At 41.0% G+C, this 14,207-nt stretch overlaps 1 protein-coding gene across 1 annotated transcript in view; it reads right to left on the reverse strand.

Annotated features, from left to right (window-relative positions):
- Positions 1-14,207, reverse strand: part of lamb4 (laminin, beta 4) — a 41,034-nt gene that overhangs the window by 8,603 nt on the left and 18,224 nt on the right. The window contains exons 14-27 of the mRNA XM_071542164.1: positions 13,878-14,034; positions 13,033-13,164; positions 11,403-11,585; positions 10,466-10,578; positions 9,666-9,786; positions 9,375-9,555; positions 6,736-6,879; positions 5,048-5,279; positions 4,290-4,447; positions 3,290-3,514; positions 2,136-2,353; positions 1,670-1,766; positions 617-986; positions 264-424 (exon numbers count right to left, since the gene is read on the reverse strand). Coding sequence (XP_071398265.1) covers positions 264-424; positions 617-986; positions 1,670-1,766; positions 2,136-2,353; positions 3,290-3,514; positions 4,290-4,447; positions 5,048-5,279; positions 6,736-6,879; positions 9,375-9,555; positions 9,666-9,786; positions 10,466-10,578; positions 11,403-11,585; positions 13,033-13,164; positions 13,878-14,034 — 2,492 coding nt within the window. The remainder of the gene's footprint in view (positions 1-263; positions 425-616; positions 987-1,669; positions 1,767-2,135; positions 2,354-3,289; positions 3,515-4,289; positions 4,448-5,047; positions 5,280-6,735; positions 6,880-9,374; positions 9,556-9,665; positions 9,787-10,465; positions 10,579-11,402; positions 11,586-13,032; positions 13,165-13,877; positions 14,035-14,207) is intronic.

Here is a 14,207-nt window from a genome sequence, read left to right on the forward strand (position 1 = left end):
CTCTATCCTTTATGTTGGTTCATATTATTAATGATATGTCTACTATTATATGCCTTGGGGGGGTTTATTGCGCTCCCTGCAGAATCTCTCACATGCTGCTTGGATTCACTAGGGAGCATCCTCAAGAGCAGAGCCTTTTCCGCCAAATACAACTATTGTATATAACCATTAGTGCTATAATGGTCCAATCTCCTTTAAAGTAAGTGTCTCTGACTGAACTGATATTAGATGTCCACCGGCCAGACGATGCGGCTTCACTGTACCTTCCACCTCCTCTTCATCCACCTCCGGCTCATCGATGACTTTGTCTTTCAAGTTGTTCAGCAGCTTCTTGAACTCATGCAGTATGTTGTCCATTTCAGTGTTCAGGAGCGGGGATGGGTCGATCAGGATTAAGTTGGGATCAATGCTGTCTTTCAGCTTCCTGTGTGGGAGAAACAATTTGAGAAGTTTGGAAAAATGTGGTTTATATAAAAAACAGCTTGAGTGATGACTGAAGCCAGCTCCTCCTATACTGATAATGTATTCCTCCAAATCCAAACAGGTGCATTCAGGAAAACAGGTTTAACAATAACAAATTTAACAATTGACAATTAATTACCACCACACAACATACCCGATCTTCAGACACAGTTTCTCCACCTTCTCCACCTTGGGAATGGAGCGTCCCGTCAGGTTGACCAGCCAGTCCAGCTTGGAGTGCATCTCCAGCATCCGTTGCCAGCGGTGACTGTATCCAGGCTGCACGTCGTCGCCGTGGCGAGGGATGAAGGTCTGCATCCTCTGGGTGGCGCGTTTGACGTCGGTGACGTTTTCGGTCCAGAGCGTGGCGCAGGCGTGACACGGCGCGCAGGCCGGGAAGACCGAGTCGAACTCGGGGGCGCACTCGTCACAGAAGATACCCGTGACACCTACGCGACAGAGACACTCGCCGGTGTCGGGATCACACGCCGGACGCTGCGTTCCCTCCATGTTACAGTCACAAGCTAGGAGAGATAAGACCAGATGAAATTTAAATGATTAGGACAGAGATGAGAACAGAACAAACAGAACATGTTCAATTGATATTGTTAACTGATCATATTGTCAGATTTACATGGAAAACCATATGTACAGAAATGTGTACAGACATGCAAATGTGCATTCTTATCTATTTAATATTGATAAAATGTGATATGGGGAGACCATATTTTGTTTGCATAACAACTGCAGTTTTTATACCAGCTTTGGCAAGTACAAAATTAGCTAAAAAAAAGGAAAAAATGATTTTTGAAGAATGAAGAATGTTTAATGGATATATTTAGATTGATAAAGTCTACTGTCTGCTGCCAGGATGTACTATTATGTTAGTCTCTAGACTCTGTTGTCCTGTACCATGTGTGTCAGTATGTACTGTGTCTGTTGTCCTGTACCATGTGTGTCAGCATGTACTGTGTCTGTTGTCCTGTACCATGTGTGTCAGTATGTACTGTGTCTGTTGTCCTGTACCATGTGTGTCAGTATGTACTGTGTCTGTTGTCCTGTACCATGTGTGTCAGTATGTACTGTGTCTGTTGTCCTGTATAATCCCAGGCTGTATATTTATTATACCTGCCAATTAAATTGGTTGTGAATTGCGTTCAGCACACTGGTGTACCGTATGAGTTTGGTGTCTGTTGGCATCACTTACATATACACTGCAGGTCAGGATTCCCAAAGTGATTTTCCCCACATTCATCACACTGTCTTCCTCCAAACTCTGGACGACACGGACACTGTCCAGTCACCTGGAGAAAACATTTACAACCTTTTGTTCATTTCCAAAATGCTATATATCCATCCTATGGGAAAATCATTAAATGAAGTTCATCAATCCATATTTTGTAAAATATCAAGGATTCAATCTGTAAAGGTGTTATATGTATCAGTGTTATCAGGGGACAATTCCGGTGTGATTTGAGTTTTTGCTAATTTTTTACAGTGCCACTCCTCTGAACTTGGAAGCTGTGTGGAATAGCCTACCGAGTTATAGCCAACCAGTTTGGTGATGCTAGTTGCGCAAGACTGAATCTAGGTGCCCACATTGGATGACAGATGCGTAATTCACCACATCCTTCAAAGCTCTACAGATACCCGGTAGGTTGTGGAAGTCTTGCCTTGTTGCAGATATTGGAGAGAGCGTTGGCAGGATCGCAGTTGCAAGGCTGACAGCCCGACGCCCCGCCGATGTTCCAGAATCCGTCGTCACATTCGTCACAGAGGACGCCCGCAGCGCCCGTCCTGCAGGGGCACTGTCCCGTCCGGGCGTCGCAGAAACACGGACTCCCCAGGGGGCACTGAGTGACCTCCGTACCTCGCCGGTCACAGGAGCACTCTGGGAAATACATGATATATTTAGTTTAATGTTAGGGTCAATATTTAGTTTAATGTTAGGGTCTATGTTAGGGAGGCAAGGAAGATGTCCGCACACTGAATATACTATAAGCTCCCAAAAAATGTATTGATGCAACATTTCGACCAGCATGGTCTTGGTCAGGTAAACACCCACGTGAAGAAAAGACGGGCTATATACAGTATGCACAGGCAGGAAATGACATCACATCTACAATCAGGTGGTCACATGATATTTAACTTACCTATAACCCCCAAAAAAGGAAGAACTATATATATACTGAAGAAAAATATAAACGCAACACTTTTGGTTTTGCTCCCATGTTTCATGAGTTGAAATAAGAAATCTAAGACGTTTTCTATTCACACAAAAGGCTTATTTCTCTCAAATTTTGTTCACAAATTTGTTTAAATCCATGTTAGTGAACACTTCTCCTTTGCCAAGATAATCCATCCACCTGACAGGTGTGGCATATCAAGATGCTGATTAAACAGCATGATTATTGCACAGGTGTGCCTTGGGCTGCTGACAATAAAAGGCTACTCTAAAATGTGCAGTTTTATCTTGAAAAAAGACATTTATTAGGCACTGAACTATGGATCTCACATGACTAGGGCTACAGATATGCATATATAATATATTTATATATATACTTATATATAAGTATACATTTCATTGTATACTTATCATTGTATTATTAGGCTATTTTTATTTTTTTGTGCCACACATGCCTTTCTGACATTCTTTTAGCCTACTGTACATCTGTATCATGTATACCCAGCATCAGTATTATCTGTATACAACAAATACAACTGACAAATGGAAGAGTATGGGCGGCTGTAGTGTGTCAGTATTAACTAAGCTGGAGGGAAGCAGATAGCGGTCCGACCCTCCCAGCCTTAATATCGCCATCGTTACCTTTGCAGTCCTGAGCCAGAGCGTCGCCATAGTAACCCGGCTTGCAGCTCTGGCAGCGGGGTCCCTGGGTGTTGTGGAGGCAGCGGAGACACTGTCCCGTCACGCCGTCGCAGGCCGCCCGGTCGTCTGGGTCGATGTTGTTGTTGCAGGGACACTCCTCGCAGCGGGCTCCCGGCAACGTCAGGTCGCCATAGAAACCAGGGGCGCACCTGTCACAGCGGGGGCCTGAGAGAGTCACAGACACAATCACTTCAGCTGTGAGAATTTGTCTCTTGAGCCTGTAACATAATAGCATTTTTGCCCATAATGTAATAACTTATTACTTTATTGACCATTTATGACATTACCACAGATAATCCCCAAGTGCCACAAAGCCTGTTACAAGAATCAAGTTTGGAAGTAACTAATTACATTTACTGCCTACCTGCAGTGGTGGAATGTAACTAAGTGCATTTACTCAAGTACTGTACTTAAGTACAATTTAGAGGTACTTGTACTTTACTTGAGTATTTCCATTTCATGCTACTTTATACTTCTACTCCACTACATTTCAGAGGGAAATATTGTACTTTTTACTCCACTACATTTATTTGACAGCTTTAGTTACTAGTTACTTTGCAGATTTTGATTATTAATACAAATTATAAATCAACTAATAAATTATGATATATTTTTATAGGTTAAGCTACCCAGCAGTATATAAAGTAATTAAAATTAGCTCCACCTTTACCAGCTGCAACATTAAAGTGATGAACACATTAATGCATCAATAATTATAGTCCAATAACATGATATATATGATTCTGAAATAGGCCATTCTGCATAATGACTACTTTTACTTTTGCTACTTTAAGTATATTTTGATGCTAATACTTTTCTATTTTGACTTAAGTAATATTTTGAATGCAGGACTTTTACTTGTAACAAAGTATTTTTACACTGTGGTATTGCTACTTTTACTTAAGTCAAAGATCTGAGTACTTCTTCCACCACCGCCTACCTGTATGTCCATTCAAGCAGTTGCAGGTCAGACTGCGGGATTCTGGGTCCTTGTTGCAGGAACTGGCGAAGAATCGTCTGCTGGTCTGAACATCTGGACACAGGCAAGGCTCACAAGGCTCTCTGGAAACCGGGTCACCGTAAAAACCCTGCACACACCTGAGTCAGCAACACAGACTTGTAAGAATCAATACATGTACAGGACTCTGTCTTGGTGAATATAACTTGAAGAGTTTCACAGTACATACTGACACCCAAATCAGTCTCAAGTCTTGAGGAGCAAGTCTCAAGTCTAAATGTAGAACAGCAAGTCAAGTCAGAACAAATCAAGAGATCAAGAAATCCAGTATCAATTTAATATCTTAAAGAAAACTAAATATCTAGGACTACTCCATGCAATATGGTTTTAATAGGATAAAACCTTGGTAAGAGCATCATGAGTTTCAACTTCAATAAATTCAATCATTCCATACAAATTCAGAAAACAGAATTTAAATTCAGTCGTCTGCTGGAACAAGAAAACAGAATTTAAACACTTTAGAAACCTTTTCAAGTCATCAGAGTACAAGTCAAAGTCACCAGAACCCAAGTCAAGTCAAGTCTCAAGTCTTCTCTTCATGCATCAAGTCAAGCCTCAAGCAACCAAAACTGTGACTCGAGTCCAAGTCATGTGACTCGAATCCAAGTCATGTGAGTCGAATCCAAGTCATGTGACTCGAATCCAAGTCATGTGAGTCGAGTCCCTCCTCTGGTCAGCACCTGTCACAGTGGTCTCCGGTGGAATGCCCCCTGCAGTTCAGGCAGGCTCCGGTCTCCTCGCTGCACAGCTCTGCCAGGCCGTGGCACTCGCAGGGCCGACACAGCGGGAAGCCCCAGTAACCCGGCTGGCAGCGGTCGCAGCGGCGGCCCGCCACCTCCGCACGGCACGGACACTGACCTCTGACCTGGTCGCACAGCTCCGACACCGAGCCGCGGGGGTCGCAGTCACACGCTGAATGGAAAGAGCGGAAAAGGAAAGGGTGTAGCGGTCATCTATGCTTTTTTTGTTGTTACATCGTTTCCTTTTTAGTTTGGAAGTCATTTCGTTTCTTACATTCAGTTCAGTTGTGTCTTTGTCTGCAATCATCTTTTTGGGTTTTATCATTTTAAAAGGTCTATAGGTAATTTCCGGTCCAATGCAGGCCTCTGTCGTTCAGCGTTGTCATGACAACACTCTGCCTCTCATCTCATCAGCATGGTGGGCAGGTTGGACTGTTTCACAATCAACAACAATCAACCTTCTGTCATGTTCTACCCAGTTGGACAATTTTTTTGTTCGAAGGATGCTTGCTGTGATCAGGATCCTGACATCACCACGATTCCTGCTGTCTGTGGATTTTTGGAACGTATGGAAGGTAAGGAGTCGCTATTTTGTGTGTGAAGTAACTCCACTTCCCTGTTACATAAATGGGCCGGTCCGTTAAAATTTGAGCTGTTTGGAGGATTACATACATGCTGAATTTACTAGAACATTCTATCAATTAGTAATAATGTCTCAAATTATATTTTACGATTTGTGTTTTTTGCTTATACTGTGGGCAAAAACAAATTGCCAGATTTTTGAAGGGGCCTTGGTAGGAGGGCATTCAGCCTCGGCCCGCTCCTGTGTTTTTGAATGCAGACATTTCAGCTGTTCACTTTGTTTCACTCTCTATCATTCAGGAACCTCTGCTGATATTTACTAGTCATATTATGCTTCAGTGAAGCAGACATATTACACATTTACCCTTTAATAACTACAGTATAACCCTGAAAACCACTCAGCTTCACTAATGTTGCAGAGTGTCCTCTAGGTGGCGCCACTGTACTCAGTAAAACTGGAAGAATGTTCAGTCACAGAGGATTCTTGATAGCTCTGGTTGGTTCATTTAGCAGGTGGTGGTATGACTTAATATAATATTGGGAAGTTTAGTTTTGCCTGTGGTTTTGTTTGTCTTAGTTCATTTATATCATTTATAGATGGGTAGAAAATTGAAGAAATTTGATTTATGTAATGGTTAACAATAAGAAGATGCTTTTATTTTAAAAAGGCTTTACCTGTAAAGGTTATAGGGACCTGTGGGTAATTAATATGGTGTCGCAGGTAGCCGCAGTTTTTCAGTTTATTAGGAAGACGCCAGCACACACTTTTCAACCACTTCTTGTTATAGTATTATGGTCTTATTTTTATAAGTTTAAATCATCATGCCTTTTAAACAACACTCCCTACACTACATACTCCCTGGACCAACACTACAACCAACCACTAAACACGGTAAATGGCCTTCATCTCTATTCATTCATGAAAGCGTGTTGAAAACCCTGCTGTGGCATCTATTGTGGCTATGAGAAATAAGGTGGTGTGATCTCCAACTATCTGTTGGAGATCACAGTATGTGTCGATGACTTTGTTAGTAACAGTTACGTACGTTTGCAGCCTTCTGGTCCGAAGCCAAAGGTCACCGGTGCGCAGGTATCACAGCAACGGCCAATCACGTTGGCCTTACACTCACAAAGCCCGCCCAGTTTGCTGCAGGACGGTCCCAAGGAGCCCTGCACATTACACCTGCAGGCTGAGACACACCGCTTACTTTAGATTCACTTTCATGCAGAATGGAGTGATAAACACAAAACAGAAAACAATACCAAGTAGTGCAAGTGAAAATACATAAAAGGGCTTCTAAAAACATCTCACCTCCTGTGTGTGTCTGTGTTTTCAGGAGGAAAACAGAGACACACACACATATGCACACATACACACTATACAGCTGCACAAATCTTTGTGTAACATCTACAGTTCTGCTAAAAATAAAGTGGGTGACTTCCTGCAAACCAATAAACATGACTCGACTTCCAATAAACATGACTCGACTTCCAATAAATATGACTGGACTTCCAATAAATATGATTAGACTTCCAATAAACATGACTCGACTTCCAATAAATATGACTAGACTTCCAATAAACATGACTCGACTTCCAATAAATATGACTAGACTTCCAATAAACATGACTCGACTTCCAATAAATATGACTAGACTTCCAATAAACATGACTCGACTTCCAATAAATATGACTAGACTTCCAATAAATATGACTAGACTTCCAATAAGCATGACTAGACTTCCAATAAACATGACTAGACTTCCAATAAACATGACTAGACTTCCAATAAATATGACTAGACTTCCAATAAACATGACTAGACTTCCAATAAACATGACTAGACTTCCAATATACATGACTAGACTTCCAATAAACATGACTAGACTTCTAATAAACATGACTAGACTTCTAATAAATATGACTAGACGTCCAATAAACATGACTAGACTTCTAATAAATATGACTAGACGTCCAATAAACATGACTAGACTTCCAATAAATATGACTAGACTTACAATAAACATGACTAGACTTCCAATAAACATGACTAGACTTCCAATAAACATGACTAGACTTCCAATAAATATGACTAGACTTCCAGTAAACATGACTAGACTTCCAATAAACATGACTAGACTTCCAATAAATATTACTAGACTTCCAATAAACATGACTAGACCTCTAATAAACATGACTAGACTTCCAATAAATATGACTAGACTTCCAATAAACATGACTAGACTTCCAATAAATATGACTAGACTTCCAAGAAGCATGACTAGACTTCCAATAAATATGACTAGACTTACAATATGACTAGACTTCTAATAAATATGACTAGACTTCCAATAAATATGACTAGACTTCCAATATACATGACTAGACTTCCAATAAACATGACTAGACTTCTAATAAATATGACTAGACTTCCAATAAACATGACTAGACTTCCAATAAACATGACTAGACTTCCAATATACATGACTAGACTTCCAATAAACATGACTAGACTTCTAATAAACATGACTAGACTTCTAATAAATATGACTAGACTTCCAATAAACATGACTAGACTTCCAATAAACATGACTAGACTTCCAATATACATGACTAGACTTCTAATAAACATGACTAGACTTCTAATAAATATGACTAGACTTCCAATAAACATGACTAGACTTCTAATAAACATGACTAGACTTCTAATAAATATGACTAGACTTCCAATAAACATGACTAGACTTCTAATAAATATGACTAGACTTCCAATAAACATGACTAGACTTCCAATAAACATGACTAGACTTCCAATATACATGACTAGACCTCTAATAAACATGACTAGACTTCCAATAAATATGACTAGACTTCCAATAAACATGACTAGACTTCCAATAAATATGACTAGACTTCCAAGAAGCATGACTAGACTTCCAATAAATATGACTAGACTTACAATATGACTAGACTTCTAATAAATATGACTAGACTTCCAATAAATATGACTAGACTTCCAATATACATGACTAGACTTCCAATAAACATGACTAGACTTCTAATAAATATGACTAGACTTCCAATAAACATGACTAGACTTCCAATATACATGACTAGACTTCCAATAAACATGACTAGACTTCTAATAAACATGACTAGACTTCTAATAAATATGACTAGACTTCCAATAAACATGACTAGACTTCTAATAAATATGACTAGACTTCCAATAAACATGACTAGACTTCCAATAAACATGACTAGACTTCCAATATACATGACTAGACTTCCAATAAACATGACTAGACTTCTAATAAACATGACTAGACTTCTAATAAATATGACTAGACTTCCAATAAACATGACTAGACTTCCAATAAACATGACTAGACTTCCAATATACATGACTAGACTTCCAATAAACATGACTAGACTTCTAATAAACATGACTAGACTTCTAATAAATATGACTAGAGTTCCAATATACATGACTAGACTTCCAATAAACATGACTAGACTTCTAATAAATATGACTAGACTTCCAATAAACATGACTAGACTTCCAATAAACATGACTAGACTTCCAATATACATGACTAGACTTCTAATAAACATGACTAGACTTCTAATAAATATGACTAGACTTCCAATAAGCATGACTAGACTTGGCTGGACCGTCACTCACCCACAGCTCCGTTGTTGATGCGGGCGGACATGCTGCCGATGAGGCCCTCACACACCTCAGGCAGCTCCTCCTGCTGGCCCAGCTCGGCAGCCAGTCCCATGCAGCGGAACCGGCGGAACGAGTCCAGGTCGCTCTGGGAACAGAAGTCCTGCACCGCCTCGATCCGGGGAATCAGACCCATCTGGACAACAGACAGCGACTGACAGTCATTTTTCAGCCCAGGCAACTCGCTATAGAGCAATATATAAAATCAAAACCAATATTATTTTTCAAGTACATAGAACGTCTTACAGAGTCGACGAGGATGTGTGAGCTGGATCTGGGATCAGAGTTGGGCTGTTTCTTGAAGATGATGTCCACAAAGTACCGCCCCCCCGCATTCAGACACACCGGCTCGTCCAATATGGCGCTCCTGGGAACAAACATATATTAGTAGTAAACCAGATGGGCCCAAGTGTCATTACATAAAAACATATGGAACTTCCACATGATTGATGGCTTTGTCGGCAGTAATCTGATCTAACAACTCCATGTATAGTGAGAGATAAAATGAAAGCCAAGTAGTCCAAGCGGTAGTCAGGAATTCATCATATAGAATTAAAACATAAAACCTGCACTAATATTACAATGTTGTTCAGGATTTTTAAGTATTCTGTTTGATGGTTGGTGAATGATTGTGCATTTAATATGAACTCATCTTTGTTGATGTCACTGTTCAGGCTTAATTCATGTTAGTAAACCAATTAGTTAACAGTATTAACAAACATGTATAACAACATTAATTAATGCAGTTGTTCATGCGCATTTAACATTAACTAATCTTTGTTAATGTTGTTATTCATGTTTAATTTCATGTTAGTAAATGCATTAGTTAACATTAGTTAATGAACACTTAATGTAAAGTGTTACTATGGTATTGATTTATAAAGTCAGGCACTGTAAACCGGGATGTTTATGATGAAGATGAAGAAGCATATCAACAGCTTAAAATCTTGATCAGGATCTGAACTTCTGGCTGGAGGACTAAGACCTTCATCAGGAGGACTGTGTGCAGGTGAGCAGAGACAGTGTTGTGTGTTACAGCGTCTCACCTGGCGTTCCCAGGCAGGTTCAGAGTTCTGGTTCCTGTTGGATCTCTGGAGCAGTGTCCGTCACCAGGAGACAGAGGGACGATGCTGACCGAGGCCAGCCAGCCGTCTGGAGACTGCAAAGCAACAGCTGAACACATCAGGCTCACACACACGCTTTTTACTCTGGTTTGTTGTAGTACATTGCAATATGTGTATGTATGTAGTGTGTACACGTGTAGTATGGAGAGACATGTGTGAACTTGTTACCAATGGCAAATAATGACTGTACACATATGAAGAGCTCTATTCCAAATTGGTATAAATCGGTAACACTTTACAATAAGGGTCACTAAGTTAAGGGTTAGTTAATGCTTAATAAGCATTAACTAACCCTTAATTAACAGTTAACTAATGTGTCTGGTAATCATTTACTAATGGTGTTCATGTTAACTAAGGTATTTATACATTATTTAATAGTCATCTTTATAAACTATTAAATAATGTATAAATTAATACCTTAGTTAACATGAACACCATTAGTAAATTACACATTACTTAACTGTTAATTAAGGGTTAGTTAATGCTCATTAAGCATTAACTAACCCTTATTAATCATTAACTAACCCTTAACTTAGTGACCCTTATTGTAAAGTGTTACCAAAAAATCAGTACCTAAAGTCCTTCATCTAAAATATAGAGAATAGAGTCTATTAAAGTGTATTTGATATACTGTAAAGACAGAAGAAAGAGCCTGTAAAAGTGTCATTTAGCTTGTGTGAGTGCAAGTCAAGAGTGTTATTCCAAAACACCATAAAGTATCTGTTTGGAAATCATTCAATATCTCTAAAATATAGATGGTCCAGTCTGTAAGTGTGAGGACTTAGGTTACCCACTATCTCTCAGCAAGTAAAATAATGTATTCCACATGCTGGTGTTTCAGTGTGCTGGCGGTCCGTACCTCGGGCTCGTAGCGGATGACCAGCTGGTAGTCCAGGGAGGAGGGCAGGTTGTCAACAGTGAACCTGAGCCCCGCCCCGTCCAGCGCCCGGACGAACCCCGGGCCGGTCCAGGTGACTGGCTGATCCGCCGTCCGCCGCCGGGGGACGATCTGCAGCGCCGAGCCCGGGTCCAGAGGAATCGTCTGCATGGAGAACAGGAGACAAAATGTTTCATCCAAAACTCACCGGCCGTGATTCCTGTGGTTCCCAGCCAGATGTGAAGTTTAGGGCAAAAACACAACCATTTCAACAAGATTGTGTTCCTGGCCCAAAAACACTCCAACCAAATTAATAATAATGATTCCGTTATGTGGCCCTAAACCATGGCGTGACTGTTGCCACGGCTCAGCTCTGCATTCGTTTGTTTTGGCGGTGGCATCAAAGCAAAGGACGCCAACAGACTGAATAAACTGATAAAAAAAAGGCTGGGAAGGTTATCAGATCCAAGCTGGTCACACTGGAGGAGGTGGTGGAGGAAAGACTGCTGGCAAAACTGCTGGCGATTATGGACAACACCTCCCACCCCCTCCATGACATGACAGCCAGGCAAAAGAGCAGCTTTAGTAACTAATGTTAAAGCTTTAGTTGACTAATTCAACCCCGGTGTGTAAAGGAGCGACACAGGAGATCATTCCTGCCAGGTGCCATCAGACTCTACAGTTCATCTGCTTTGCCAGGCCTGGTGACATTAAACTGTCTGTGGACTAACTTTTATTATTTTTAACTTGTCAAGTATTTATATCTTTATTTATTAATTTAGTCACTTGCTTTTTAGCCGTCATAGCCTCTTGTGTTCTTATCTGTTGTGTTTTAATGTATTTTGTCATCTGTGTGTCTTGGCTACTATGTCAACTCATTCCCTTCTGGGATCAATAAAGTTTTCTATCTATCTATCTATCTATCTATCTATCTATCTATCTATCTATCTATCTATCTTCTTTACACGCTTACTCCTATTCACGGTGGGGGGGGGGCTGGAGCCTATCCCAGCATGCATTGAGAGGAAGGCATGGAGACACCGGCCCGGTCTCCAGTCTGTCACAGGGCGAACACAGACTGACAGACTGACACTCCCTGTCAGACCTACGGAGGGCTCACACTCTGGTCCCCGAGGGCCAGTGTACTGTCTCCCTGCCTTCCACCCAATGCATGCTGGGACAGGTGGTGAGTGGAGGAAAGCAGGAGAAGACAGGGAGAACATGCAACCTGCACACAGGAAGGACCGCGAATCAAACCCACGTCCTTGCTGTGAGGCAACAGTGCTGAACCACTAAGCCACATTGACTCAGTATAACTCAATTATATTCAAATATCTCAATTATAAGACTCATTTGTTACAATAATGTGTTTAACTATATGATAAAACACAATAAATAATAAATGGAGAGCATTCTGTAAGCTGTATAAACTGAAGATTAATGATTTTTTGTGGCTTTTTACCTTTATTGATAGGTCAGGAGAGATTGACAGGAAAATGAAGGCAGAGAGAGGAGGGAGGAGGAGGATTAGGACTTCGCCTTAACGGATCACGCTCCACCGCTGGAGCCACCGGGCACCCAGAAGATGAAGGACGGACTGAGGACGTCCTACCTTGCCCTGTCTCCTCTTGCGGGTTTGTCTTCGAGTCCGTCGGACCAACACGAGGCGGCCGTTGCTGTACTTGAAGTCGTAGCCCTGCTCTCTGAAGTACTTCTCACACTTGGGCAGACCTGTAGGGTTCAGCTGGGAGTTGAAACAGACAAACACACAGCCACAGTTACTGTCAAAGACTTCAACAATAAATAAAAATGTACTCAACCTTATATGAAATTAATGGAAAGGACCAGGAATTAATTTGAATTGAAGTAACTCCTGTGCAAAGTTGCATAAAGCTAGTGTAAGACTAGTCTAAACCTGGTCTTACATTCTCAGGCTGGACTAGGCTAATTAAGACTGTCTGTCTGTTACTTAAATATTACGACTGACTTATTTTGAGGTAGGAATGTTAGCCACCCTCCCCCTGGCTAATCTTGAGTTAAGAATTTTGTTGTTATGGCAACGAGTCGGCCTAACTGTCAGAGTGGGACGTTTAAATACTGAAGCTATTTCATAAAAGATGGCAAATCTTTGGTTTTTGAAAAGAACCTGAAGAAGAGAGAGTCTTTAGAGAAAACAACAGAAACAACACATTAGATCTACAACAATCAAGAAGGTGTAGGAACAGGTAAATATAAATGTCTATAGCAAGTTTGACTTAAGGTAACATTTAAGTCTAAGACTGGGTCTATCTTTATGCAGCTGGTCCCTGATCATAGTAATAACATTCTCCAGTGTGTCAATACTAATACTCATACTAATACAGAAATCCTCCTGCAGTACCAAGTGTATCACTAACAAATTAACTTCTCTGACCATTAGATGGGTTCTAGAGGTCAGAGTTCATGCTTAGCACACACCAGAGAAGAAGAGCTCCCGCCGTCCAGCGGAGCAGCGGACTCTGCCTCATACAGGAAGTAGTCCAGGGGGAGTAAAAAGTGTCCGGGGGCGGGGTCAGCACACCGCCGGCCCGCCATGTTGGGCAAACACTGACACTGTCCGTCCTCTGGAGAGCAGCTGGGGAAACACACGACACCCACAGTGACTTACAGTAGTTATCTGTCACATTTTCATATAAATACATTACTGTTTTGCTACTCTCTATCACCCACTGATATAACACATTAGTGAGTCAGCCTATATCCAGTTCATAAAGCTTCTCCACTGTCTGTTCTAAACAGCCGGTGTCT

This window comes from Centroberyx affinis, unplaced genomic scaffold (assembly GCF_046629955.1).
Source record: "Centroberyx affinis isolate AG114_WGS23_722 - 3 ecotype Tasmania unplaced genomic scaffold, CSIRO-AGI_Caff_v1 ptg004027l_1, whole genome shotgun sequence".
NCBI lineage: Eukaryota > Metazoa > Chordata > Actinopteri > Beryciformes > Berycidae > Centroberyx > Centroberyx affinis.